The 25,996-nt window shown below is 49.6% G+C and overlaps 1 protein-coding gene across 7 annotated transcripts in view; it reads left to right on the top strand.

Moving 5' to 3' along the window:
• The window catches only part of syne1b (spectrin repeat containing, nuclear envelope 1b), an 83,966-nt gene that overhangs the window by 11,001 nt on the left and 46,969 nt on the right, over window positions 1-25,996 (top strand). For 5 of the 7 annotated variants that reach the window (XM_086126936.1, XM_086126934.1, XM_086126938.1 and 2 more), the window contains exons 9-54: window positions 885-935; window positions 1,072-1,104; window positions 1,963-2,070; window positions 2,156-2,293; window positions 2,399-2,563; window positions 3,289-3,401; window positions 3,482-3,650; window positions 3,724-3,820; window positions 4,297-4,499; window positions 8,626-8,790; window positions 8,988-9,140; window positions 9,268-9,411; window positions 9,882-10,049; window positions 10,132-10,290; window positions 10,753-10,917; window positions 11,180-11,314; window positions 11,402-11,560; window positions 11,652-11,860; window positions 12,324-12,432; window positions 12,520-12,684; window positions 13,037-13,204; window positions 13,280-13,456; window positions 13,522-13,662; window positions 13,882-14,042; window positions 14,113-14,263; window positions 14,564-14,791; window positions 14,975-15,073; window positions 15,860-16,047; window positions 16,381-16,504; window positions 16,588-16,754; window positions 17,116-17,269; window positions 17,634-18,259; window positions 18,362-18,541; window positions 19,041-19,191; window positions 19,275-19,433; window positions 19,814-19,996; window positions 20,330-20,431; window positions 20,613-20,816; window positions 20,905-21,112; window positions 21,746-21,858; window positions 21,987-22,192; window positions 22,848-22,997; window positions 23,319-23,610; window positions 24,621-24,793; window positions 25,132-25,441; window positions 25,737-25,901. In XM_086126936.1, coding sequence (XP_085983062.1) covers window positions 885-935; window positions 1,072-1,104; window positions 1,963-2,070; window positions 2,156-2,293; window positions 2,399-2,563; window positions 3,289-3,401; window positions 3,482-3,650; window positions 3,724-3,820; window positions 4,297-4,499; window positions 8,626-8,790; window positions 8,988-9,140; window positions 9,268-9,411; window positions 9,882-10,049; window positions 10,132-10,290; window positions 10,753-10,917; window positions 11,180-11,314; window positions 11,402-11,560; window positions 11,652-11,860; window positions 12,324-12,432; window positions 12,520-12,684; window positions 13,037-13,204; window positions 13,280-13,456; window positions 13,522-13,662; window positions 13,882-14,042; window positions 14,113-14,263; window positions 14,564-14,791; window positions 14,975-15,073; window positions 15,860-16,047; window positions 16,381-16,504; window positions 16,588-16,754; window positions 17,116-17,269; window positions 17,634-18,259; window positions 18,362-18,541; window positions 19,041-19,191; window positions 19,275-19,433; window positions 19,814-19,996; window positions 20,330-20,431; window positions 20,613-20,816; window positions 20,905-21,112; window positions 21,746-21,858; window positions 21,987-22,192; window positions 22,848-22,997; window positions 23,319-23,610; window positions 24,621-24,793; window positions 25,132-25,441; window positions 25,737-25,901 — 7,788 coding nt within the window. The remainder of the gene's footprint in view (window positions 1-884; window positions 936-1,071; window positions 1,105-1,962; window positions 2,071-2,155; window positions 2,294-2,398; window positions 2,564-3,288; window positions 3,402-3,481; window positions 3,651-3,723; window positions 3,821-4,296; window positions 4,500-8,625; window positions 8,791-8,987; window positions 9,141-9,267; window positions 9,412-9,881; window positions 10,050-10,131; window positions 10,291-10,752; window positions 10,918-11,179; window positions 11,315-11,401; window positions 11,561-11,651; window positions 11,861-12,323; window positions 12,433-12,519; window positions 12,685-13,036; window positions 13,205-13,279; window positions 13,457-13,521; window positions 13,663-13,881; window positions 14,043-14,112; window positions 14,264-14,563; window positions 14,792-14,974; window positions 15,074-15,859; window positions 16,048-16,380; window positions 16,505-16,587; window positions 16,755-17,115; window positions 17,270-17,633; window positions 18,260-18,361; window positions 18,542-19,040; window positions 19,192-19,274; window positions 19,434-19,813; window positions 19,997-20,329; window positions 20,432-20,612; window positions 20,817-20,904; window positions 21,113-21,745; window positions 21,859-21,986; window positions 22,193-22,847; window positions 22,998-23,318; window positions 23,611-24,620; window positions 24,794-25,131; window positions 25,442-25,736; window positions 25,902-25,996) is intronic. The other 2 variants (XM_086126937.1, XM_086126939.1) reach the window with 2 other exon arrangements.

Here is a 25,996-nt window from a genome sequence, read left to right as displayed (position 1 = left end):
GAATTAAAGGCGGCCCCTCGTGTCGGTCTGAGACCTGCCGTCTTTGTGGCAATTTCAATTTTGTTTATGTGAAGGCCTTCGTTTATGTGTTAGCATCATTCGGCGAGAATTGTTGTTACACTTTTTGCCTTGCATAAACACCGGTGTCAGTAAACGCCTCCCCTCAAAAAAAAAAAAAAAAGACTACTGTTCTCTGCCATTTGCGAAAATAAAACACTTGTCATCCTGAAAATAAGTTGCCACTGCTCAGCTTTGATCGTTAGCCAAGCGGCGTTCATCTAACATTCCGGCTGAGGTACGGTTTGTAATTTTTTCAAGGAATCAAAAGTGCGCGTCGTTGGTTCATGTGAAGACAGAATATTTGTTTCCAGCGTTCGTTGTTAGACGATACAAGTTCAGTGATGAGTCGCCGATGCACATTCTTTTCTTGAGCAGGTTAGCCAAATACAAGAAGCTGTTGTAGACCACAACGCACATCCAGACGCTCACACTGAGCCGACCAGCCAGCCTGATTCCAGCCCCTGTAGGCCACGCCCCCTACGGGCACAAGTACTAAAGTACAGACAGTGATGACACTTGATTTATTTCTTTGCATTTACTTACGGTTTATTATTTTTATACAAACTGGATTTCCTCATTTTAAACACAATTAGGAAATAGTTTTTTTTTTTGTGGGGGGGTGAAATGTTTCCCTTCAGTTGCCTTCTGATTTGTGTGTGTGTGTGTGATCGCTTGTTCCAAGTCATGTCCACCGAGCACTGCTGAGCGTTATTCTCGTGCACGTGCTTTGTTCTCACCGCATGAACGCCGCGGCCAATTTGTTTCCCCGTCATCAGCGCGCTCATCGTTTTGATTTCCGCATCCGCTTGTGTGCCCATTTCAAGCTGCGCCTGGGCCCCGTCCCGACCTTTGCGCCGTCAGCTCCCGCGCATCAGGTGAGCGACGGGGTCGCGCAGAGATGCATGCCGCATGCCGACCGTCGTCTCCACCTCGCCTGCTCCGTCCGCTGCCCTTTTTTTTTCCCCTGTCTGATGCGTCTCTTTTGTCTGCTTTGCCGCCTCCCCCTGATAGTTTGGCCCTCAAGACATCGAGCAAATGCTTGAGGTATGTTTTGCTTCCTCACCGGCATTCACGACCTTTTCAGTCTTCAGGCCTTAAACGTGTGCTGTTTACTGACTCATCCTCCCTTTGGCGGCGTTTCTGCAATATTCTTTGAAGTGAAGCCGGCGAGCATTTACGGCAGTCTTTTTCTAAATTATTGAATTTTTTTTTTTCCTTCGTATTATTCGCACAACACTCATAATGACAAAGTGAAAATGTATTTTTTGTGATTTATTTATTTACGTATTTTTTTGCTAGTTTATTAGAAAACAGAAAACTAAAGTGTAAAGTGTACATTTTGTCCCGCGTTTTAAACTCTTGTAAAATGTCTGAGTACGATGAAAAGCGCTTTCAAAATTACATATTATTATTATTATTATTATTATTATTAAAGCCTGCAACGCAGCCTGTTTTTTGTGAACTGTGCAGCGGAATTGTGCGACCGATTCGTCCTCTCGTATTTGGGGGCCGCCAACTTGAAATCATGTGAGCGGTTGTTGCCTTTTCATCGGCCACCAGAATTTGTGCCTCAGTGGATAGTTTGCCGATCAGTTTTCAATTATCAACCACGTCACATGTTCATCTCACTTCACACGCGCAGTAAGCTAAAACAAATTCTCGTGAAAATATCCTTCATTTTCGATTTTTTTAAAATTAATATCATACATGAGCTTTCGGGGGTTCCTTTTAATTGTACACTATTTGTTTCCGAAGAACCATTGAGAATCACTGTTGACGTTTTTTTTTTGTTTGTTTGTGGGGGCAAAAATTTTAAAATCTAAAACTAACACTTCAACTAAGATAAATGATACAAAAACAAAGCATTTAAAAAAATGTAATGAGCCATCTAAAACTTGACAGCGGGAGGAGCGCAAGATGCTGAGGGAGCTGAAGGTGTTCCTGGACCAGCTGGAGAGAGACGTGCTGAGGGCCCAGGCGGCCGAGGGCAATCTCACAGACAAGTATCAGGTACCCGCAGTCAGCGGGGCGCTCGGGAAACTCCGCCGCCGTCACCTTTAGTCCGCCAGTCCCGACGGCAACGTCTTTTGCGCAGGCCTTCAAAAAATTCCGCGTGCAGTATGAGATGAAGAAGAAGCAGACGGATCCGCTGCTGCAGCCGCTCCACAAGGACGGCAAGCTGTCTGCGGACCAGGCGCTGGTCAAGCAGGCGTGGGATCGCGTTTCCATCAGGGTGCGTTGGAACATCTTCGTGTGACAGAACTTGGATGCTGAAATCCTTTTGTGTGTACGTTGTTTTTTTTTTTTTTTTTTTTTTTTGAACGGGTGTCAACCGCAGCTGCTGGACTGGCACATCCACCTGGACAAGTCCTTGCCGGGTCCTCTGGGCGCCATCGGAGCCTGGCTGCACCGAGCCGAGATGGCCCTGAGGGAGGACGTTCCCATCCAGCACGCTCACGAGGAGACGGCCGACGCTCTCCACAGGAAACTGGAGCAGCACAAGGTCAGCTTGCGATGACTTTGCGGTCCCGGGCTCACGTGAGAGGAGCGGACTCCGCGGGCCGGATTTGCTTTTCACTCGAAAGGGCTCGCGAGCCGCTGGTGGCGTGTGGCGCTTGACAAACGGGTGTCAAAATGGCGGACACCTCCGATTGCAATAGCCGTTGTGGCGAATGTGATTTAAGCCTTTTCCAGCTCTGCAAGATGAGGCGGCTTTATGAAAAAAGCAAATTTTTTTTTTTTTTTTTAGTTCCTCGCAATGAATTCAAAGGATTTTGTCCTAGCATTAATCAGTCATTCAGTTTCAAAAAGGTTGGTGGCCGCTGATCTAGAAGTTCCAAAATTTCACTGCTGCTTGGATAATACGTCACGATCATTGTTGTTTTTTTCTACAACAAAAGACTAAGATAATATTTCAACAAAAACTGCAAGAAAATAAGACTCTTTATGTCTCTGTGACATAGTTAAATACCTCATGACAAAGTTCTGTAAAATTGTCAAATGTTCTCAGCATTGGCCTACAAAAAAAACTAAAAACAAAATCCATTTTGGTTGGGTCTGACCCATTCCCACAATCGTGTCTGTTAAAGTATTTCACAATGCGCAAAATGAGTTGCACGTGAATCTTTTTTCTCATTTTGGAGACGTGATCGTTTATGCGCCGCGTCAGTTTGCGCGAGCAATCGCGATATCATGCACGAGCCAACTTTTAGCCCTCGCTGCGTGCAGGAGGTGTTAAAAAACCTGGAATCGCACAGGCAACCCTTCCAGCAGATCCATCGAGACAGATCGGTCAACGGCGTCCCGGTCCCGCCGGAACAGCTCCAAGATATGGCCGAGCGGTGAGTCGGCCGACACCTGGAGTGCCGCCACGTTCTCCGACTCCCGCGAGGGGCAAATGGAGCACGTTTCCAATCCGCAGGTTCAATTTTGTGTCCACGTCATGGCACGGCCACTTGATCAAACTGGAATTCTGGGAGATGAAGTATCGGTTGATGGCCTTTCTGCTGCTGGCAGAGTCCAAACTCAAATCCTGGATCGTTAAGTACGGCAGGCGGGACTCGGTGGAGCTCCTGTTGCAGAGTTACCTCGTGAGTTGGCGCGATGGTTGTCCTTACGGAAGCGCCGTGCGAATGGCTTGATTTGGACTTTTATTTTTCCTAGACGTTCATTGAGGGCCACAGGTTCTTTGAGCAGTACGACATCCTCTTTTCGGCACTCAAGCAAGCGGCGGACGTCTACGTCAAGTCTGACGGCTCAAGTAAGTCTCTTCTACTGCACAGAAAGCAGTCGTGCCTGGAGAAATGCGTCTTTCAAGATACCCGCGGTCGTGTTGTTATTTTTTTGCTATCGCTTGGAAATGTAAACAATTGATCGAAAAAGAGATTTCAAGCTGTTTAATGCCACTCCAAGTTTACTGTCAAACTAAACATAAAACAAAAGAAAATTACACGTTGTGTATTTAAAACTGACACTTAGTCTAACACTTAGACCTTTAGTTTGCTAGCCTTGTGCTTATGCTAACCACATCACGCATGCTAACCGCATCACGGTGGCTTCTTGACACCTCGCGTGAGTCTGAACGCTTGTTTGTCTCTGCGCCTTGCCACTGACCTTCGACCTGTCCGGCGCCGACTGCCGTCCCCGAATGAGGAGACGTAGTGCAGGGAACGAATTTGGATGGATGGCAAATGACATTTTGCACACGCCCGACCTCACCAAACTTGACGCCCGCAGTTGACGAAGCGGAGGGCGTGAGCAAATTTCTCGGCGACGCCGCGGCTCAGTGGAAGAACCTGGCGCTGGAAGTGCGCAGCGTTCGCAGCATGCTGGAGGAGGTCATCTCCAACTGGGAGAAGTACGACGGCACGGTGGCGGCTCTGCAGGCCTGGCTGGAGGACGCCGAACACATGCTCAACCAGTCCGAGGCCGCCAAGCGCGTAAGTGTCCACGTCGCTTGGAAACAAGCGCCGTTTGTGATCGCCGAGCCAAAAGTAGTCGTCGGCGGCATTTTGCTGTTTTGCATTGGGAAAACCTCATTGCGCGCCACCAACGCAAAAATGTGGAGAATAAAATGCAGGGCTCTTCCATCCATCCATACATCCATCATCTACCGCTTATCCGGGGCCGGGTCACGGGGGCAACAGCTTTAGCAGGGAAGCCCAGACTTCCCACTCCCTAGCTACTTCTTCCAGCTCTCCCCGGGGGATCCCGAGACGTTCCCAGGCCAGCTGGGTGACATAGTCTCTCCAGCGTGTCCTGGGTCTTCCTCGGGGTCTCCTCCCGGTGGGACATGCCCGGAACACCTCACCAGGGAGGCGCTCAGGGGGCAACCGAATCAGATGCCCAAGCCACCTCATCTGGCTCCTCTCGATGTGGAGGAGAAGCGGCTCGACTCTGAGCCCCTCCCGGATGACCGAGCTTCTCACCTTATCTCTAAGGGAGAGCCCGGACACCCTGCGGAGAAAACTCATTTCGGCCGCTTGTAACCGGGATCTCGTTCTTTCGGTCACGACCCATAGCTCGTGACCATAGATGAGGGTTGGAACGTAGATCGACCGGTAAATTGAGAGCTTCGCCCTTTGGCTCAGCTCCTTCTTCACCACGACAGACCGATACAACGTCCGCATCACAGCAGACGCTGCACCGATCCGCCTGTCGATCTCCCGCTCCCTCCTGCCCCCACTCGTGAACAAGACCCCAAGATACTTGAACTCCTCCACTTGGGGCAAGATCTCGTCCCCGACCCGGAGGGGACACTCCAGCCTTTTCCGACTGAGGACCATGGTTTCAGATTTGGAGGTGCTGATCTTCATCCCAACCGCTTCACACTCGGCTGCGAAACGCTCCAGTGAGAGTTGGAGAGACCCGTTTGAAGGAGCCAACAGCACCACATCATCTGCAAAAAGCAGGGATGCAATACTGAGGCCCCCAAAACGGATCCCCTCAACGCTTCGGCTGCGCCTAGAAATTCTGTCCATAAAGGTTATGAACAGAATCGGCGACAAAGGGCAGCCTTGGCGGAGTCCTACCCCCACTGGAAACGACTCAGACTTACTGCCGGCAATGCGAACCAAACTCTGACATCGGTGGTATAGTGACCGAACAGCCCGTATCAGGGGGTTCGGTACCCCATACCCACGAAGCACCCCCCACAGAACTCCCCGAGGGACACGGTCAAACGCCTTCTCCAAGTCCACAAAACACATGTAGACTGGTTGGGCGAATTCCCACATACCCTCGAGGACCCTGCTAAGGGTGTAGAGCTGGTCCACTGTTCCACGGCCGGGACGAAAACCACACTGCTCCTCCTCAATCTGAGGCTCGACTTCCTGACGGACCCTCCTCTCCAGCACCCCTGAATAGACCTTACCAGGGAGGCTGAGGAGTGTGATCCCTCTGTAGTTGGAACACACCCTCCGGTCCCCCTTTTTAAAAAGAGGGACTACCACCCCGGTCTGCCAATCCAGAGGCACTCTCCCTGTTGACCACGCGATGTTGCAGAGGCGTGTCAACCAGGACAGCCCCACAACATCCAGAGCCTTGAGGAACTCCGGGCGGATCTCATCCACCCCCGGGGCCTTGCCACCGAGGAGCTTTTTAACCACATCGGTGACTTCAACCACAGAGATAGGAGAGCCCACCTCAGAGTCCCCAGGCTCTGCTTCCTCCAAGGAAGGCGTGTTGGTGGAGTTGAGGAGGTCTTCGAAGTACTCTGCCCACCGATTCACAACGTCCCGAGTCGAAGTCAGCAGCGCCCCATCCCCACTGTACACAGTGTTAGTGGTGCACTGCTTCCCCCTCCTGAGACGTCGGATGGTGGACCAGAATTTCCTCGAAGCCGTCCGGAAGTCGGCTTCCATGGCCTCACCGAACTCTTCCCACGCTCGGGTTTTTGCCTCGGCGACCACCGAAGCTGCCTTCCGCTTGGCCAGTCGATACCCGTCAGCTGCCTCTGGGGTCCCACAGGCCATAAAGGCTCGATAGGACTCCTTCTTCAGCTTGACGGCATCCCTTACTGCTGGTGTCCACCAGCGAGTACGGGGGTTGCCGCCACGACAGGCACCAACCACCTTACGGCCACAACTCAGATTGGCCGCCTCAACAATAGAGGCACGGAACATGGTCCACTCGGGCTCAATGTCCCCCGCCTCCCCCGGAACATGGGAAAAGCTCTGTCGGAGGTGGGAGTTGAAACTCCTTCTGACAGGGGATTCCGCCAGACGCTCCCAACAAACCCTCACAATACGTTTGGGTCTGCCAGGACGGACCGGCATCTTCCCCCACCATCGGAGCCTACTCACCACCAGGTGGTGATCAGTTGACAGCTCCGCCCCTCTCTTCACCCGAGTGTCCAGAACATGCGGCCGCAAATCCGATGATACAACTACAAAGTCGATCATCGAACTGCGGCCTAGGGTGTCCTGGTGCCAAGTGCACATATGGACACCCTTATGCTTGAACAAGGTGTTCGTTATGGACAATCTGTGGCGAGCACAGAAGTCCAATAACAAAACACCACTCGAGTTCTGATCGGGGGGGCCGTTCCTCCCAATCACGCCCCTCCAGGTCTCACTGTCATTGCCCACGTGAGCATTGAAGTCCCCCAGCAGAACAAGGGAGTCCCCAGCAGGAGTACTCTCCAGCACACCCTCCAAGGACTCCAAAAAGGGTGGGTATGCTGAGCTGCTGTTTGGTGCATATGCACAAACAACAGTCAGGACCCGTCCGCCCACCCGAAGGCGGAGGGAGGCAACCCTCTCGTCTACCGGTGTGAACCCCAATGTACAGGCACTGAGCCGGGGGGCAATGAGTATGCCCACACCTGCTCTGCGCCTCTCACCATGAGCAACTCCAGAGTGGAAGAGAGTCCAACCCCTCTCGAGAGAACTGGTACCAGAACCCAGGCTGTGTGTGGAGGCAAGTCCGACTATATCCAGTCGGAAATTCTCTGCCTCACACACCAGCTCGGGCTCCTTCCCTGCCAGAGAGGTGACATTCCATGTCCCAAGAGCTAGCTTCTGCAGCCGAGGATCGGACCGCCAGGGTCCCCGCCTTTGGCTGCCGCCCAGCTCACATTGCACCCGACCCCTTTGGCCCCTCCCATGGGTGGTGAGCCCATGGGAAGGGGGACCCACGTTGCCTCTTCGGGCTGTGCCCGGCCGGGCCCCATGGGTGTAGGCCCGGCCACCAGGCGCTTGCCAACGAGCCCCACCTCCAGGCCTGGCTCCAGAGGGGGGCCCCGGTGACCCGCGTCCGGGCAAGGGAAACCTTGGTCCATATATTTTTGTCATCATAAGGGGTCTTTGAGCCGTGCTTTGTCTGGCCCCTCACCTAGAACCTGTTTGCCATGGGTGACCCTGGCAGGGGCATAAAGCCCCAGACAACTTAGCTCCTAGGATCATTGGGACACACAAACCCCTCCACCACGGTAAGGTGACGACTCACGGAGGGGAGGGCTCTTCCAAATTGTGAAAAATTTGGCAAACCTTTTGTTTATTTATTTATTTTTTTGGGTAGAGGGGCAATTTCTGCCTTGACAAATAAATCACACATTACAACATAAGACAAAGATAATAACATGCAGACAACCCGCAGTCCCCACCCCCCGCAAAAAAAAAAAAGCGAATTTTTGCAGATTTTTCTCTGTGTTGCATCGTTATGACAAACTCATGTAAAACAGTCAAATGTTCTGCTCGTGATTCATATCAGTTTTAAGGGAGCAAAAAGAAGTTACATTAATCATTGCATTATTATTTTTTACTTAATCAGCTAATTAATTATCAGAATTTTAGTCATGCAAATTTGGGAATCAGTCACCGTCGAGCCCAAGTAAAGTGTTCCTTTGATATTCGTTGCGGAAAGGGACCAAGACCCGCCAGCAACAGCAAACGCGGGAGTACCGGTATAGATGCCACAAGATGACAGCAAAGTACTACATTTATGAAAAGGGGAACTCCTCAAGTCTCTTCAACATAGTTCCTTGGGATGCCACAATATAGTGACAAAAGCACAACTGTTGTCTAACGGAAGCTCCTCCAAACTCGCCGCTGTTTCTCGATTCAGGATTTTTTCCGCAACCTGTCCCACTGGGTCCAGCAACACATGGACATGAACGACGCCGGCAACTTCCTCATCGAGACCTGCGAAGACAGCGTGTCGCGAGACCTCAAGCAGCAGCTCCTTCTCCTGAACGGCCGATGGAGGGAGCTCTTCGTCAAAGTCAAATACGTAAATGACGTCCTTTTTCTTTTTTTTTTCTTGTCAGCCACCTGAAATGGGTGAAAACGGCTGGATTAACCGGAATTATCATTCCACAAATGCATTAACGTGACTTCCCTTCTTAGGACTTGACTCTGCTTCAAAGAAGGAGTGACCGTGGTTTTTTTGTTGTTGTTGTTGTTTTGTTTTGTTTTGTTTTTTGTCAGTATGCGAGGGCGGACGAGGTGGACAAGTTGCGGCACGACTATCAAGACGGCATCAACACTTTGAAAATGTTCATGGACGCCACCGACGAGAAGCTGAACGCAGCCGTGCAACTGTCTTTCCTCAACGTCCGCACATTTGCTCAGGATGTCGAGGTAGAGGGAGCGCACTGGCGCTTCTCTTCCTGAGTCTATTTTATGAGCACTCTCCTTTCAGAAACGCCAAACTGTTGGTTTGAAAGTGTCTCTGGAGATTCGCCTCAACTCCGCCCCCCCCCTGCAGGAAATCAAGCACAAAGTGCCGGCCATGGAGGCGGCATGTAAAGCGGCGGGTCGCACCGCTCAGCTGCTGAGCAAAGACACGGCGCAGGACGAAGTGGCTCAGATGACGGCTGTGATGACGTCCATCAAGGAGCAGCTTGGCAAGGTGCGGCCGCGGCACTTTGGGACTCGGCTGAAGTCCCCAAAATGCTTTCTAAAGACTAAGAAAGCGATTTCTAGACTGCATTCTCATGCCAACCTTTCCTTGCCCCTCCTTGAAAGACCCTTTTTCACCCCGCATTTGTTTTCCGTGTTGCTCACTGTGGGCTAGGGCACAGGAAAGAAGTGCGCCCATATTTGGTGGTGGTTGCTTAGCGACCACCCAGGAAGTAGCCCGGGTTTTCCGAACCGCTGCGATACGGATTTGTGGTTGTGGCTGTGCATTCTTAACCACGTTGCGCTATACTGTTTCTCTGATATATTTTCTCGTCACTGCCCCCAAGCACCCCTTCGACAATTGTATCCCCCCCCCCCAACCCGGCGACGAATATTCCCAGGCCGAATTTTGAAGCTCATACGCGACGAATGGGCTTTTGACAATGGATTTCTGACTTGGCTTACCTGTCATGCCATCAGGTGAGAGAGCGATGTCTGCCGCTGCTGAAGGAGTCGCAGTCCCTCTTAGCTCCGCTGGAAGAGATGGAGAAGAACATCAGCGGCTTCTACCAAGCTCTGGAGAAGGCCGGCCACGTCACGAGCAGCAGCGACGCCGAGGGGCCCGTGGACTTCAAACACAAGTGCCAGGTGATCCCCAAGAGCCGCTCGGTCCGTCCGTGGCAACCCCGGGAGGAGGTGGGGGGGGGGGCTGACGCCTCGTTTGTTGCAGGAGCTGGCGGCCGCCACGCAAAGCTGCAAGAAGTGTCTGATGGTGATTGAGCGGAATCACCAGAGCATCCTGAAGCTCACGGACCTCAGTAAAACGCTGCAGCGCATGGACATGAGCCTCCTGCGGAAAAGAGTCGCAGACCTCCAGGCTGCCTCGCAGGTAAACATCTTCAACCGCTGCGAAGGATTCATCAATGAGTGAGTCGTCTTGGTCTCATGATGTCAGAATGACAATTGTAAGGTGAAGAGGACTTGTCTTGATATTTCTGCCATTCAGCTGCAATTTTCATTTGAGTTATTTTTGTATAGTTTTAGTATTGGATTAGCGGCCCGGTGGGCCAGTGCTTAGGGATCGTATTAGATTTTTCGCATTACTTGCATGCAAGATTTAAAAAATCACCACGGCAAGTATTGTGTGTTAGAAAGTCACCCTAAATATTATTTAAAAAAAATTTCAAAACAACTGACCAGCTCCAAATCAAATTCAGGGACTGCATCACAGCGCATAGACTTGGAATTACAATCAGTGCCGTACACGATGGTCCTTCTAAAGTGCCTCATTGGCTCGGAAAAGTGGATTTGCGGCTTTGAATTGTTGATGAAGCAGCGCGCGTGTGCGCAGGCCATGTTTCGGGAAGCCACCGAGTGGAGGAAGCACGCGGAGGCCAACCGCAGCCTCATGAAGAGGTTTGACGAGTCTCGACTGGAGCTGGAGAAAGTCCTCAAGATGGCGGAAAGCTGTCTGACGGAAAGGGGCCGCCCGGAGGAGCTGCTCAAGAAGCACTCGGTGAGCGGTGCCCCACCTCCTAATTTCAGGGAGGCATTTATTTCATCGCTCGAGCGAGGCGCTTATTCATCTTCAGTTGATCATATTCGGGAGGTGTTCCCGTTGTGTTGCTGATCACAACGGGAATTTGAGGGAGGTGTTGATATGTCTTAAGTTGATGAGTCAATCCCTCCCACAGGAAGTAGAAATACAATGACATGACCACATCCCACAATCTGAGAAGGAATTTGAAGGCCGCAAGTAAAGTTTGTGACTTTGTCAGGAGTTCTTCGGCCAGCTGGACCAGCGCATCCTGAACACGTTCCTCAAGGCTTGTGACGAGCTCACTGACATTTTGCCCGACCCGGAGCAACAGTCGCTGCAGGAAACCGTGCGGGCGCTGCACAAACACTGGAAGGTGACGTCTGCAAATCAAACAGAAACGCACCGGCGATATTCCTCTCCCGCCCGCCGACCGTTTGCCTCGCTCGTTTTTTGTTCGCAGGACGTCCAAACCGATGCTCCCTTCCACCTCCTCCGCCTCAAACTGGAGGCGGAAGCAAGCAAGCTGGCAACGCTGCTGCAGGAGTGTCAGGCCGAGGTGAGCCGGGAGAACCGACACCTGGCCAGCACGGGCAGCGAGAGGCTCGTCAAGGAGCACCGGGTGAGCGACCCCTCCGAGAAAGACTTATCGCTTCCTCGGGCGAGCGAGCTCACGGCGGCCATTTTGTCCCCCCACCCCCTCTACCCATCAGGCCTTCTTCAGAGAAAAGGGTCCTCGGTCCCTTTGTGAGAAGAGGCTGCAACTGATGGAGGAACTCTGTCAGAAGCTCCCCGAGGGCGACTCTGCCCACCAAACTCTTAACAAGTCCAGGAAGGACTACGCTGAGCTCAGCGAGGAGATCGAAAACACCCATCAGAAGCTAATGCAGGATCCGGACAAGTGGAAGGACTACGACGAAAGGTATAATCGCCTACAATTCGATTGCGGCGCAAGCAACCATTTTACAACTTCAGTGCTCACAGAAAAGATTTGGCGTTTTGGCCTTTTGGGGGGGTTTGAACAATCTCTGAACAGAAAAAAATTCAGAACTGGTGTTTGAAAGATTTGTTTTGCAGTCAGTTTTATTTAAAAAAATAAAGACGTTTTTTTTTCAATTGATGTTTGTGACACGACGATTGTTATTTATTTGCCACCGATTAATGCTAGCAGCTACTTCTGATGCCCTAAAAAAATGTCAATCGTTGCTTTCCAAAGTAAAAGAAGCATTTTTTTTCAAATGTGTGATTTTTGGTGAAAAACAAAAGCTGATCAGTCAGAATATTGACTGTTAAGATGCTGAACTCAGACCTGGAAAAACGATGAATCGATTAATTTTGAGGCCACTAATTGTCATGTTGAGCTGAACGTTTGCGTCTTGAAACAGATATGCCGAGCTTTCCTGCTGGTTGATCTCGAAAGAGAGCCAACTGCGACTCCTGAGGAACCGGGCGGGCGATCCCAGGAAATACGGTCAAGTCAAGGCCACCATCACGGTACGTTTGCGCTGCGCCGCCCTCGCAAGCGAGCCGTTTCGCGTCGTTACCCTTGCGCCACGTTTGTCTCACTGCGCGCTGCGGCAGGAGCTGAGGAACGACGCCGAGCTGCAGGAAGGCAACCTCTGCCGGCTGAAGGCCCGGATGGCCGTCCTGATCGAGATCTGCGCCGACAGCGACGCCCAGAGGCAAGGAAGCGCCCTCGGCAAGCTCTCGGCTGATTTCAAAGGTCTTCTCTTGTCTCTCGTCGAGGTCAGTAACCGCCCTGCATCTTATCATTTGTCGTTTCGAACGTGCTCGGGACTAACTGTCCTTCAGATTTGCTCTGACTATTCGGTGAAGACTTAATGAATATTCAACAAATAATTGAGGTCTGGATACTTTGACTCCTCATTGCTGCTAAACAAAACAAAAAAAAATACATCTGTGAAACGCTGAAAGTGTTTTAGAACTTACATTGCATGAAAAAAAAATTGTAAGGTCAGGTGAGCCATAAGGTCAAAAGGTCAAGTTACGACAATTTTCAGTACAATCAAGAGCCGCTTGATAAAGGTTTTCAGCTCTTTTGGAATCACAGCCCAAGCGCTCCCGGGGTGTGTTTTAGGCAGAGAAGATGGTCCTGGCTGTGGGTGACTGCGTTCAATTTAGGGAGGAAGTGCAGACGACTTTGGACGATCTTCTCCGAGCGCAGAAAGAAGCTCAGTCTGATGTCTCCCGAATCCTGGATTGTCCCACTGTGAGGGAAGCGCAGCAACTCTTGCTGGTGCATCAGGTGCTCTGCTATTAAAAAAAAATCCTCCGCCCCCATGATGGAAGTCCTAACGGGTCTACATTGTCTTCCCCGTAGCAAGTTGTGAAACGGCTGAAGCTGAAGAGGAAGGACGTCCAACAGCTGATCAATCGGGGGCAGCAGCTGCAGGCCGAGGAAGGCCTGGGAGACACTTTGCAGCAGGACCTGCACAGCCTGGAGAACACGCTGGGAAAAATGGAGCAAAGCATGGACTCGCAAGAGCAAAGCCTGGAGGTGAGCCACCACTCCCGGGAAAGGCGCCGTTGTCGCTGTTGGCGGTGACCTTTTGTGATCCTCAGGTCACGATGGCGGCCTGGCAAGAGTTTGACAGCCAGCAGGAGGCGGTGCGCCAGTTTGTGAGCAAGGCCCGATGCGCCACGGAGCGAGAGCTGAACTTCAGCAGTCCGGAGAGCCTGGCGGTGGAACTGGACCAGACCAGAGTGAGTCCAACTTAACTCCTCGGTTAACTCCAGAATACGGTCATTTTTCAAAATAAAATATCTTTCAGATGCCAAAATGAATAAAACGCAAGTATTATAAGTTCAAATGACACACGGACCGGTACCGGTCTCCGGCCCGGGGGTTCAGAGTACGATTATCTCTCGGCCCAAAGGACGCTTGGAAAAAAAAAAGGAGCATTTCCCGTTTGTGTGTAACAGGTGCTCCTGAAGCAATGTGAAGCCGAGGCCTCGCATATGAACATTTTGCTGAAGAGAGCCACGGAAATCCAACTGGGCCCAAAGAACAAGCCGCTGCTCCTTCAGCAAGCTCGCTCCCTCAGCGATCAAGTGGACAAAGTGGAGGCTGGCCTCAAAAAGGAGTACGCTTCTTTCAAAACTGACTTATTTTAATTCAAAGCTCTTGTATAATGTCTACTTCTTCCGCTGTAGTGTGAAAACTGCAGAGGAGATGAAGATCAAGTGGGATGGCTTTGCAGCCGAGTTTGAAGCTTTTTCCTCGTGGATATCTGACAAGGAAAAGCAACTGGACGCCTTGAAGGGTTCCACTTTGGCACTGGAGCAACAGATCGAGACAGTGAAGGTAGCCACTGACAAATTTTGGTCGCCCTCTGCTGAGGATAAAGAAGATATGCCTGTCAGTATATTTATCTCGTCTGTCTTTGAGTTTCTGATTGTTTTTTTTCATCTGTTGCTTCACCGTCACATGGATGCAAACTTTTCAGCCCGTGCCTTTGGCGTTTCGCATTTTGTGTTAGCTAGCTGAGGCTATACGGTTGTTTCAAATTGCACAATGTAAAAATTCGATCCTAAACTTCGGCAAGGAGAGCCAACAAACAGCCTGAAGCCTCGTTTCACCCTCTGCTACCTACCATGTTTCCAGGTTGTGGAGACGGAGCTCCAAGAGCGTGCTCAGGTTCTCTCCGGACTGGAGGCCGACTCCCAGGATCTGGCACGGTTCGTTTCGTCGGGCGAGGCGGCCCGCATCAAGGCCCGCTTGACCCAAATCGGACGCTACTGGGACGAGCTGAGGGAGAGCGTGCAGCAGCTCGACGGGCAGCTGCGGGAAAGCTTCTCACAGCAACGGAAGTTCTCGCAGAGCTTCCAAGAGGTGCCGTGAAAGAAATTATTCTGCGCTGTGTTTTGTCTTGACGGAAAGCATCACGATGGACTTGCGGTTCGCATATCTGCCTCTTAGCTCTCGGAATCTCTCTGGGGGTTTCTCTCCACACTTTGGCTTCCTTCATGTTAGGTTCATGGAAAATTTGAGGGTTTTTTTTTTTTTATGTTTTAGGCGCAAGCATCACTCTGTGAGCTACAGTCAAAGCTGGAGGAGCCAATCAAGACGTGCGGCTCCTCATCAGATACCTACAGGGCCCTTCAAAACCACTTGGTGCTTGATCCTTTACCCGTTGGGAGACAATTAAAAGTTCACAGTCCGCACATCAGGGATGGGCAACCGAAACGAAAATCTTTGGGGGGGAGGGTGCACAGAGGATTGCACACTTCCTAACAAGATCTGTGACAAAGTTTTAAATCGCAATTTTAATAGAAGCCATCAAAAAATAACAATTACTGTGATCTCTTTGAAATTAGGTGTATAGGTCATATATTTGCCTCACTCAAATTATCCTCAAATGAGGGTAGTTCGAGCGTGGGTTTTTTTGTTCTCTCCCTCCCTTGTTTCTTTCTGACTTTCGGGTTGAGTGAACGCTGGCGCGTTTTGGCTGCCGCTGCTCAACCCGTATTGTTTTGTGTTTTTTGTTATTGTAAAGTGTCCTTGGGTGTCTTGAAAGGCGCTTATAAATAAAATCTATTATTATTATTATTATTATCTCATTTTGTTCATGTTTTCACCAAATTTTCATGGCTGATGCAAACTAGGCCAATGGCTTTGTTTTTAAATCCGGCGAGCATATAATCTGCTTCTTATTGTACCCGAAAGAGCCTTTTCTAGATCTGATTCAGTGCTAATTTCTTGCCAGGACCCCTACCTAACTCTTGTTTTCTGCAGTTTTCTTGAGCAATGTCTGCCATCTAGTGTTAAACGCTTTAATTACAATTATATTTTCAAAAATGAGTCCCGTCCCCTGCCAAGTTGCCCATCCCTGCTCGAGATGGACCAAAGCTCTCAACATGGTCCCAACCGCCGGTCTCATCTCGTGTGTCTGTCTCCCAGGACGTCTCTCAGCAACTGGAGAGGCTGAAGGGATCGTCGCTCTCACTGTCAGCCAGCGCCCGGCGACTCAGCCACAGGGAGAAAGCGGAGGCGACTGTGAAGGCGTTAAGCACTGGCTTGGAACAAAGCACTCGGGAAGCCAAGATCAAGCAGAGCACTCTGGAGACCCTGCTAACGGCTTGGCAAAGGTGAAAAAGAACCGTATGCGTTTCATGCAGAGGCACCTGGACTTCATCATGATTGGGGTTTTTTTTTCCCCCCATTGCTTTTGTATTTGAAATTGTGACATGTGTCGCCTCTTCAATGAAGTGATTGCAAAAAATTGAGCAACTAAGTTTGTATAATATAAAAATGATACGGCCACTTGAACCTGAGCACAATGCTCGAAAATGTTAGAAAATGCAGTGATGCTTATCAAAGAATTTTTTGATAAGTATCAAAAAATGCTTATAAAGCATTTTTCTTTTCTTGGAAAAAAAAATAGCTGACACTTTCCGACTTTGTGGATTGTTGGGCTGCAGGTTTGAGAAACAACGTTGCAACTTCATTTCCTGTCTGGAGAGGAGCGAGTGCGCGCTCAAATCTGAGTGTCGCTGCCTGTCGGCCGACAAAGCCAAACTCTGCGGCGAGCTGCGGGACATGCAGGTGCATTCCACGCGTTTGCGCCTAACCTGAACAAATGAAGAAACAAATGACTTCTCTGTTTTGTCATCTAAAATAATTTTCAGGCCTTGCAGTCGGAGGTCCAGGCGCTGGGGACCTCTCACGCTGAGCTGCTTTCTCTCGGGACGTCACTTTATCACAACGCACCGGATGAAAGGGCGAGCCGACTGAGGGAAGAGCTTGACGTCTTGCAGACGAGACTGCGTGCCCAAAATGAAGCTCTTCCTCAAAGGTTTTTAGACATTCTTCATTTAAAAAAAAAAGAACACTTTGAAGCTTTCGTCCGGATCCCAAAGCTTCCGCCACATCTCACCCTTTGTGTAGTCCTCGCGCTGGCTCACTGTTAATTTCGGATCGCCACTCCCCACTGGAGTTCACTAAGAAAATGACAAATTTTTTTAAATCACCACATAGCTTAGCCTTACGGGTTGCTAGCTTACTGCTAACGCGCGTCTACGTTGTGGCGCTACAGCCTCTTCAGGGGGCCAGACACAGAGTTAAGGGCGACTTACTTACAAATCACGAGGAATCTTCCATCCATCCATTGACCAAACTGCTAATAATTATCGCAATGAATTGTTTTTGTCCTCCAGAATCGAGGAGCTCCAGAAGCATCTGGCCCTCATGGAACAGTTTGATCGCGACCTTCAGAAATTCTCCCAGTGGAGTGAGTCCATGCTTTCGAATCTACACGCAGCTTCCCAAATCAGCATCAATGACCTGCCCGCGGCCAACACCAGAGTAAACGTAAGTGACACGGGACACGTCAAACGCAGCCAATTCGAAACCTTTTGGGCATGGATTCAATTAGTCGCTAATGTCATGATTTTTGTTGTTGTTGTTTTTTTTTTTTTACCCAAACACATTCAATCAAATTCAGCCCTGTGATCCATTTTTGATGCGAGCCTGAAATAGCAATTTGGAAAAACATTTTTTCCTATTTTTGATGTGAGAAGTTGAAATATTGAAAAAGCAAACTTTTTTTTCTCCACCTTTTTTTTTGTTAAAAACCATACCAAAATAATCTGTATCTGTCTTATTTTTTGTTATTTTATTGGAAATGAAAGATGAATGAGGCACAGATTTTTTTTCCCCAAACTTTCCTTGGCAGGAGACCCAGACGGCCTTACGGAAGCAAGCTAGTGCAAAACAGAAGTTAGATAATCAGGCGGAGAGTCTCTGTCAATCCTGCAATCCTGGTGATGCGCAGCTCCTCCGTAGCCGAGTGGATGGCTGCGTCCAGCCCTACCTCGAGGCTCGGCACATCGTCCAACTACAGCTGGAGTGCCTCGAAAAGCTCGAGAATTTCCGGCAGATGCATAGCGCGGCCGTGGCGGTTTTGCAAGGCCTGCGGCAAACCGTGGAGAGCGGCGGGAGCTGGGACCGCGGCCGAGTGGAGGAGCTGCAGCAGGAGGTCTCCGCCGCGGTGCCGGACGTGTGTCGGCTGGAAACGCTGGCCGTCGACCTGGACAGCGGCCTCTGCAAAAGCCACCTGCACATGGGCGGCGAGGAAGGCTCTCGAAGGTCTTGCCGCACGCTTGCCGATTCGCTCAGCGCTGAGCTGGATGCGGTAAGGCACTTGCTGGGGACCAAGCAGAGCGAAGCCGAGGCCTTGGGGGCTCTGTGGACTTCCTTTCGACAGCGGAAAGAGCAGCTGCTCAAATCTGTGGAGGACATTGAAGAAAAAGCCGACCATCAGAGCTTGAAAGAGCCCAGCCTTCTGGCTCTCCAGCAAAGGTAACGACATGCTCAGAGCATTTTTTTCCCCTGAACTCTCCCAAATGGCAAAAGTAAGGACATCCCTGACTTTGAGCTACACTGCATTCCTGTTTGTGTCAGGTTGCGCTTCTTCAATCAGCTGGAGGACGAGCTGCAGTCCCACCAGCACGAGGAGCAATGGCTGAGGGACAAGGCGGACCAGCTGGCCCAGCGAGACGCAGAGCTCGGCGGGCAGGCGCTGAAGGAAATCGGCCTGCTGCAGACCACGTGGGAGGACACCAAGAGGCTCATTACGGAGAGGTACTGCGGGAATGTGTTTCCATGTCTGAATTAAGACACTCATGGGAACATCATGCACTCATGATAGCAGAAACAACAAAACGTTGATGTGGTTTTCGTTTTAAGAGTGGATGCAGATGCTCAATTTCGGAGTGTCGCTACTGTTCACAAAATGGGACGGACAACGGGAGCATTGCAAAATTGCCCTTGAATTGAATTTCAAATGGAATCAAGATTCTTAAAATGTGCTTTGGGGTGGTGTGACATCCCCTGAAGCAAGTATTGGACGCAAACACGTGTCTACAGACTATATACTCACAGTCGTACATTCTTGATCCTCTGCAACGAATGCTTAATATTAGTGCTGTACTGATGAGCTGAAAGGAGTTAAGACATTTCAATGACGAGAAAATCGGCCTTAATCTGTTGTTTTGTTTTATTGCCCCCAGGTGGCCAAGAAAGAGAAAATGGTCATTCAGTTGATTCAGAATGACAAAAAAATGTGTTTCTTTTTTGACAGACAGGAACAGTGCAATGTTCTTGCCGAGCTCACGAGAGAATATCAAATGCTCAAATCTGCCATCGGCAGCGTTATGGAGAGCGCACAACCTCTGTATGATGTCAGCTCTGTTCTGAAGGACCATGAGGAAACCAAGAGATGCCTAAGCAAGGTCAGAACAAAAGTCCAGTCGCTCTCAACTTAATGCCAATCAACAGGTCACGTCATAGCCAACTCCCGTTCCTCCATCCCCAGCATGAAGCGGTGAAGACGGCGATGGCTGACAAGCAACAGCAACTGGACCGGTTTTCCAGCAAAGGAAAACAGTTGGCCATTGAACTGAAGAAGGTGCCAGAGTGCGACTTGCAAATGGTCCGAAAGGAGACGGAGACGCTGGTGGACCAATGGCTGGATGTACGTAAAAGAAGTCCGTCGTCGACGCACCGCGGGAACTGAGCCGATCAGTGATTGCAAATGATCCAATTTCACCAACTGTATTTGTTGGTGAATTACTCCGACAACGGGATTGGCAATATTTAAGTCGTGAGTTCATTAAGATGCGAGACAGGTGAGCCGCTGGAGGGAAACGCCCACCGCTCCAACTGGAACTAATAAACAGAACATGACAGAACCTTATAATCCGGTGCACGGTATAGTCCCAAAAATACGGTAATTGACCCTAAAAGTATATTCTCTTACCGATATATTTGTTCATCTATCTATGTCAGCGATGTATAGTGATAGGCAGAACAAACAAATGTTCTTAAGTGACTAACGAAGTTCTTGGAAAGCAGGTGTCGGAGAGGGTGGACGATAACCTCCAGCGCCTGAAGCAAAGTTTGCTGCTGTGGGAGGATGTGCGGCAAATTGCGGACGACGTCGAAAGCTGGGCCAACAGCTGCCTAACGGAACTGAACGAGAGTCTGAACAATCTCAATGACAGTCACAAGTTAGCGGCGAGACTCTCTGTGCTTCAGGTAAGATTTTTTTCATGCAATCGTGTCTGACTTTTCAATTAAAGTGATGAGGCGTCGTAATATAGCGAAAATAACGACTGTAATGCCATCGCACCTTGGCAAGGAGAGCCATCATCACGATGCGCTTTTAGACGGGCCAATTTGTACGCACACACGAAGTAGCTGCTGTAGGCTCGAACTCCCACCTAGATGCCCACATGCACTTCCCGAGTAAAAGTCGTAACTGGTTTTGAAACTGGTTCTGACATGTTTTTTTGCCCATCGACTGGACTTTTTGTAGATTGGATGCAATTATCCTCCCCTGCGAACCACAATTCTGTTTGACATCCACAGGAACAAATGGCCGAGAAGGAGCTGAGACTTGAAAAGCTGCAGAGCAAAAGGGCAGAGCTGAAGAGGAGCAGTCAAAGTCAGGAAACTCCTCCAAAACTGCAAGTAGGTAGAAAACCTCCACCATTGGTGCTCTTTTTTTTTTTTGCACCATCGACCGGTTTTACATAAAGGAACGGTAACAAAACAAACAAACAAACAAACACGCAGCTCTTGAAGATGACATGAACACTCATTCTACTTTGTTTGGGCGAGAGCGGCAAAACCTTTCTTCCAACCGCTGCAGTTGCTGGAAAACGACCTGAGGAAGAAGATGGACTCCGTTCAGAAGCTGCACGGGCAGGCGCGGGCAAACCTGCAGGACTTCAGCGCCCAGAAGAAACTGCTGGAAGATTACATTGCGCAGATGTCGGCTTGGCTTAAGAGCATGGAGGACTCCCTGGTGTCCTCTCCCGCCGGTTCCGACCCCGAGGACATCTGCCGAGTCAAGGTGGGGCTCCGTCGTGTCTCTTCCTGCAGGCGGCGCCTTTTTTGACACTGTCCCATTTTGCGTTTGTCCGTTTGATTGGGGTTGCCAGGAACTTCAGAAAGAGCTGCAAAACCAGCAGGGAAGTATCGACGCCACCAGAGAAAGCCTGAACAACCTGTGTCGCAAATATCCCTCGGAGGAGCTTTCCAGTTTGGGGTCCGCGCTTAGCGAGCTCATCAAGACGTACGAGTCCGTCAACCAGGTTTCGGCCAGGACTTTGGCGTCACGGCAGAACTGTCTCCAACAGCTGTTCAATGGTGAGAAACGTCATTGCAAAGTAAATCGCGATGGAGCGTTGGCTCCCCCCCTAGGAATTTTTGTGTAAGTGTATGTGGGTACCATAACATTAATCGGCATTGCCTTCTGAGAGAGACAAAGAGACTTGTGTCACTCTCACTGTACGCTCTGACCTTGTAGCCGCCGTCAGCCTCCAGCTAGCTCCTGGCCAGCGATCCCCGCGCAGCCGATGTGTTTCCGATTAATTAATTAATCGGTATTGATGAGGAGAAGGCGAACAGAGACGTGCTGCCACGCGCGTAGCAAACACAACAGCATGAAAAGACACTGATCAGAGAGTCAACCACGTGATGACACACAAGGGAAGGTGCTGGGCGGGGTTGAGAAGATGCGCAGCCAATCAACTCACGGCGATAAATCCACTCGTGCTGTCATTGGTTGACGCCGGGAACCAATCATCCCTCCAGCCAAGTACAAAACCTCCGAGTCGTTCTGCATTTTTTTTTCTAAATACAGTATTTCAGAAAAAAACTCATGTAGTGGAGCCGTGTAGTGAAGCCGCGATAAATGAAGCATGATATGTAAATAAGCATGTACTTCACCCGCAGTTGCGAGGTGATCCCTAGAACGAAATCTTTTGATTTGACCCGCAGATCTAGTTCAGGAATTCCATCGCTGGCTTGTGGAGCAGAGGGAGATTGTCAAAGAATGCTCCGACCGTTCTGGAGACACTCAGATCGTTGAACGCAAATTACAGAAACTGAAGGTATGTGAACCCCCGTTTAGTCTAAATTCTGACGTGCCTGTTAGCGATGTGGCGTGGGGAACACTGATTAGAAAGCTTTCGGATGGAAAGACATCCTATATTGGTGTTTTGGTTTTTGTTTTTTTCAGGGTGCCACGGAGCGCATTGATGAAGGCACGGTGCATCTGACGCAGGTCTGCGAGGAAGGAGAGAAGCTGCTGCTCCATCTCCCCAAAGCCAACGCCGGCCAGGTCCAGCAGCACCTGTCCTCCATCCAGCAGGACTGGGACAGCTTTGTGGAGCAGTGCAGACAGAACCAGCAGATCCTGGAGGACAGCGCATCCCTCATGAAAGGGTAAGAATAGCGCAACTTGATACAAAGTCCGTCTGAAACTTTGCCCCTGGTGTGGAAAACAATACAGTGGTCAACTTGGAGACGCCCCAAAATCCAATTTCGTAAACCTTTTCGCCTTGCACGTTGTCAATTTCCACCTGGATTTCCACGCTGTCATTTGACGATTTCCAAATATCACGAATTTAGCTTTGAACATAAGCTAAACTGTCTTATTGATGTGTACCCAATGTTTTAATTCATGCATTTGAATGATGACCACCTCTAAAAAATTCTTCCTAGGACATAAAATTGTTTAGTCGCCTGCAAAAAAAAATAATTAAAGAAAAAACGGAAACTTTACAGATGCGGTGTCCCTTATGTGTGAAATAAACAATTTGGGTCCCAACACTGACCTCTGTAGAACACCACAAGTAATGTTTAAGCCGCTAAAAATATCATAACTCTTCATCTTTGAATAAAATTTCATGAGCGATTGTATAAACGTTTGTTTGTTTTTTAAGTCAGTGAAAATTCCCAACGCGTATTTTATGTTTTCTATTCACCAAATGAGTTTCAATTCTTCGAGCGTTCATTGTGACAATGTCAACATTTATCAGTAGCGAAAACCCAGAAAATTTTCCATTAAAAAAAAAAAAATCTACCATTTCTTTTTCAGGTTTGAGGGTCGCCTGAAGAAGCTGAAGTGGTGGTTGGAGCACATGGAGAAGAGGATGACTTCAGATCTGCTTGAAGCCAAACAACGCGGGCCGGAAAAGGCTTTGCTCGAACAGGTGGAGGAATATCAGCAGGAAGTGCTCAAAGAAAGGTGCCCATCTGCCCATGTTTTTGTTGGACAACGAAACAAGTTCATAGACTTGGTTGCTGTATTGAAGTCAGTTTGTCAGCCATCTTTACTTTACTATTTTCCGGCCAATTTTTTTAGTTCTACTCCCTACATTTGAAAACAAATACCTGTACCACTTGCTATTTTGTATCCTTGTTGTTTGTTGTTTTTTTTTTTCTTTTTCAACTTCCTTGATGGTGACATGTCTGACACATGAAACCCAGAAATCTGCAAATGGACAACATGGAGTCGAGGAAGTCAACCTGGGACTGCTTTTTTGTTTTGTTTTGTTTTTCCATTCAGAGATTCTTTTGAACGCTTGTGTCAGGAGGCGCAGGCCCTGAACGAAGGCGGACGAGGCGACGGCGGCGAGACGCGCGTGTCGTCTCAGCTGCAGTCGCAGCATCAGACCTTGCTGCGACGCGGGCGCGAGAGGCTGCGAAGCTGCCAGCTGACTTTGCAGGAGCAGCAGGCCTTCGAGGAGACGCTGCAGGCCAACTGGACCTGGCTGCACGGGGTCCAGGAGCGTCTGGCCTCGCTCAACAGCACCGTCGGCAACAAGGAGACCCTGGAGAAAAGGCTTGTTCTTGTACAGGTCGGACCAATGAGAAAAATGGCGAACGGGGTTTTTCAAGATTGTCGATCGGCTAATATTTTTGCTTTGGCTCGCGAGCTCCAACATGAGTGCTGTATGTTCGAAGGCGACTCACCTCACTTCACAAAAAGAGCTGCATGCATTTTTTTTTGGTGTACCTGAATACATGACAACATAAGATAAGATATCCCTTTATTTGTCCCGCAATGGGGAAATTACAATAAGACAAACAAAAGAAAATTCAAACATCCTGCCTAAAAAAAACTAAACAAAAAAAACTAAAAAAAACAACCCCACCAATTTGTCTCTCTCCTTTAAAGTTAGACAAATGCAAAACTATCATCAAGCTATCTGATTTTTATTTTTAAAATGTGTTTTTTATTAAGTTTATTCTATCAAGTATCTGAATCAGCCTTAAAAAAAAATCTATATCCATCGGGCCTTTGTGTTGTTGCTCTTCAAGCAACACATATTCACACACACAACCCACGTAGAGACAAAATATACAGGCATCTATTCCTTATCCTCTGCGTAGATCTCATATTCCCTTTTACTGTCGTACTGAGAAGCCATGAGAAGAGCCGAGTCTCCACTACAATATATAGATGTTTGTCTGTTTGATATTGACCTCCGGCAGAGCAAGGCGGACATACCAGAGTGAGCGGCACATTTTTTGCAGTGAAGGCATAAGTAGGACTAAAACACAAGCCGTGAATGCACACGCAATGAAAACTTTCCTTACTGCCGCTCGACAGCCCAGGCTAAACTTGGCTCCTCCCTGACACACAAAGCTTGTCTCTCATTAAAGTGCCACTTCAACATGGTACTTTGTTGAGAGCAACTCTGACTTAGTCGAGGGCTTTTGGTGCTATTTTGTAGCATCTTCAACTTCCACAAAAAGCACCTAAAAAAAACAACTATTCACAGCAAGTTAAGTGAGGAGAGGTTCGTTGAGTTCACCAACGGCGAGATGTGTTAGTATTCATACGCTGGCCTCGTTGTTCGACTAGGATATCCTGCTGATGAAGGGTGAAGGCGAGGTGAAGCTCAACATGACGGTCGGAAAAGGGGAACAAGTCCTCAAGCACAACCGGATGGAAGGCCAGGAGGCCATTGGCTCGCAGCTTCAGAGTCTGAAGGACGCCTGGGCCAATATGTTGATCACTTCCATGAGCTGCCACAGGTAAGGCATGTGACGTGAGGCACAAATGTCAGAATGATGGCTGATAGCATCGGCGCTACTTGCATTCCGACATCAGAATATTCTTGCGGGCAGCTATTTTGTTTCATTTGCATACTTGCGCAAGTCGTCCCATTGAAATGAATGGAAAGGTTTTCCAGCTTCAACATATCCAACCCGTGCCAACATCTGCAAAATTTTGCACAATTCATGCCGGCGTTTTGAGATCGAGACCTACCAATTCACATGTCGACCATTCAACGAAACGCCGTTCGTCGGCAATCACGCGCCATTTCGGGAGAAACCGCGCTCGCTAGTGACCGCCAAATTCCTGCTCACAGTCGACTGGAGTGGACGGTGGCCCAGTGGAGCAGCTTCCAGGAGAACAAGAACCACCTGCAGCAGTGGATGGAGTCGGCGGAGCAGGAGCTGGGCGTGACTCTCCCCCAGCAGCCCGGCCTCAAAGAGAAGGTTGCTCTCCTGGAGCGCCTCAGGGCTATCCAGGCGGACGTGGACGCCCACGCTGTAGCCTTGTCACGTCTTACGGACAAGGCCGTGGAGCTGTACGAAAAGTCCGCCGACCAGAACTTTGGACCGGAGTCGCGGGCGGAGCTCAACGCGCAATTTGCGGATATCTCAGCCGTGGTCAAGGTAAGGCGAGCTCGCGTAAATACGCTGACAAAAAGTCTGGGGCTGCAGTCGGTTTTGGAGCGGAATTCTGGATGCAAAATTCAATGGAACGAGGAGGAAACATTCGCGACAGGTGTTTTGATCCATGAAAATTTCCATTGACGTCCACTTCCTTGCCTTTCTGTGACTCTTACAGTCTCTCTATTTTAGCTACAGCTCAGTGGCCACCTCACCCAAAATATGCCTCACTTTTTGCGAGTAGTCTCGATGTGGGATTCGGATTTTAACGATAAGTTCCACATGTTGTTTCCCAAAGGGTAAAATCCAGTGCATGCAAAGCGTCGTGTCTGAGCATGAGCAGTACCTGGACACCGTCAGAGACTTCAACGACTGGCTCGTCTCAGCCAAGGAGGAACTCCAGCGCTGGTCTGACCTGTCGGGAGACTCGGCGTCCATTAAAAGAAAGCTGGCCAAGGTCCAGGTGAGCGTCAGTCACGTCCGTTTAGTTAGTGACTGAACTCCCCTGTTATGTTTCGAGTTTCCCCTCCGACCCCTCAAAGGCCAACATATGCATGT

The sequence above is a fragment of the Hippocampus guttulatus genome, chromosome 13, assembly GCF_054856545.1.
Source record: "Hippocampus guttulatus isolate MCC_2025c chromosome 13, RoL_Hgut_1.0, whole genome shotgun sequence".
Taxonomy (NCBI): Eukaryota; Metazoa; Chordata; class Actinopteri; order Syngnathiformes; family Syngnathidae; genus Hippocampus; species Hippocampus guttulatus.
Note: the sequence above shows the minus strand (reverse complement) of the source record. Positions and strands in the feature narration are given on the sequence as shown.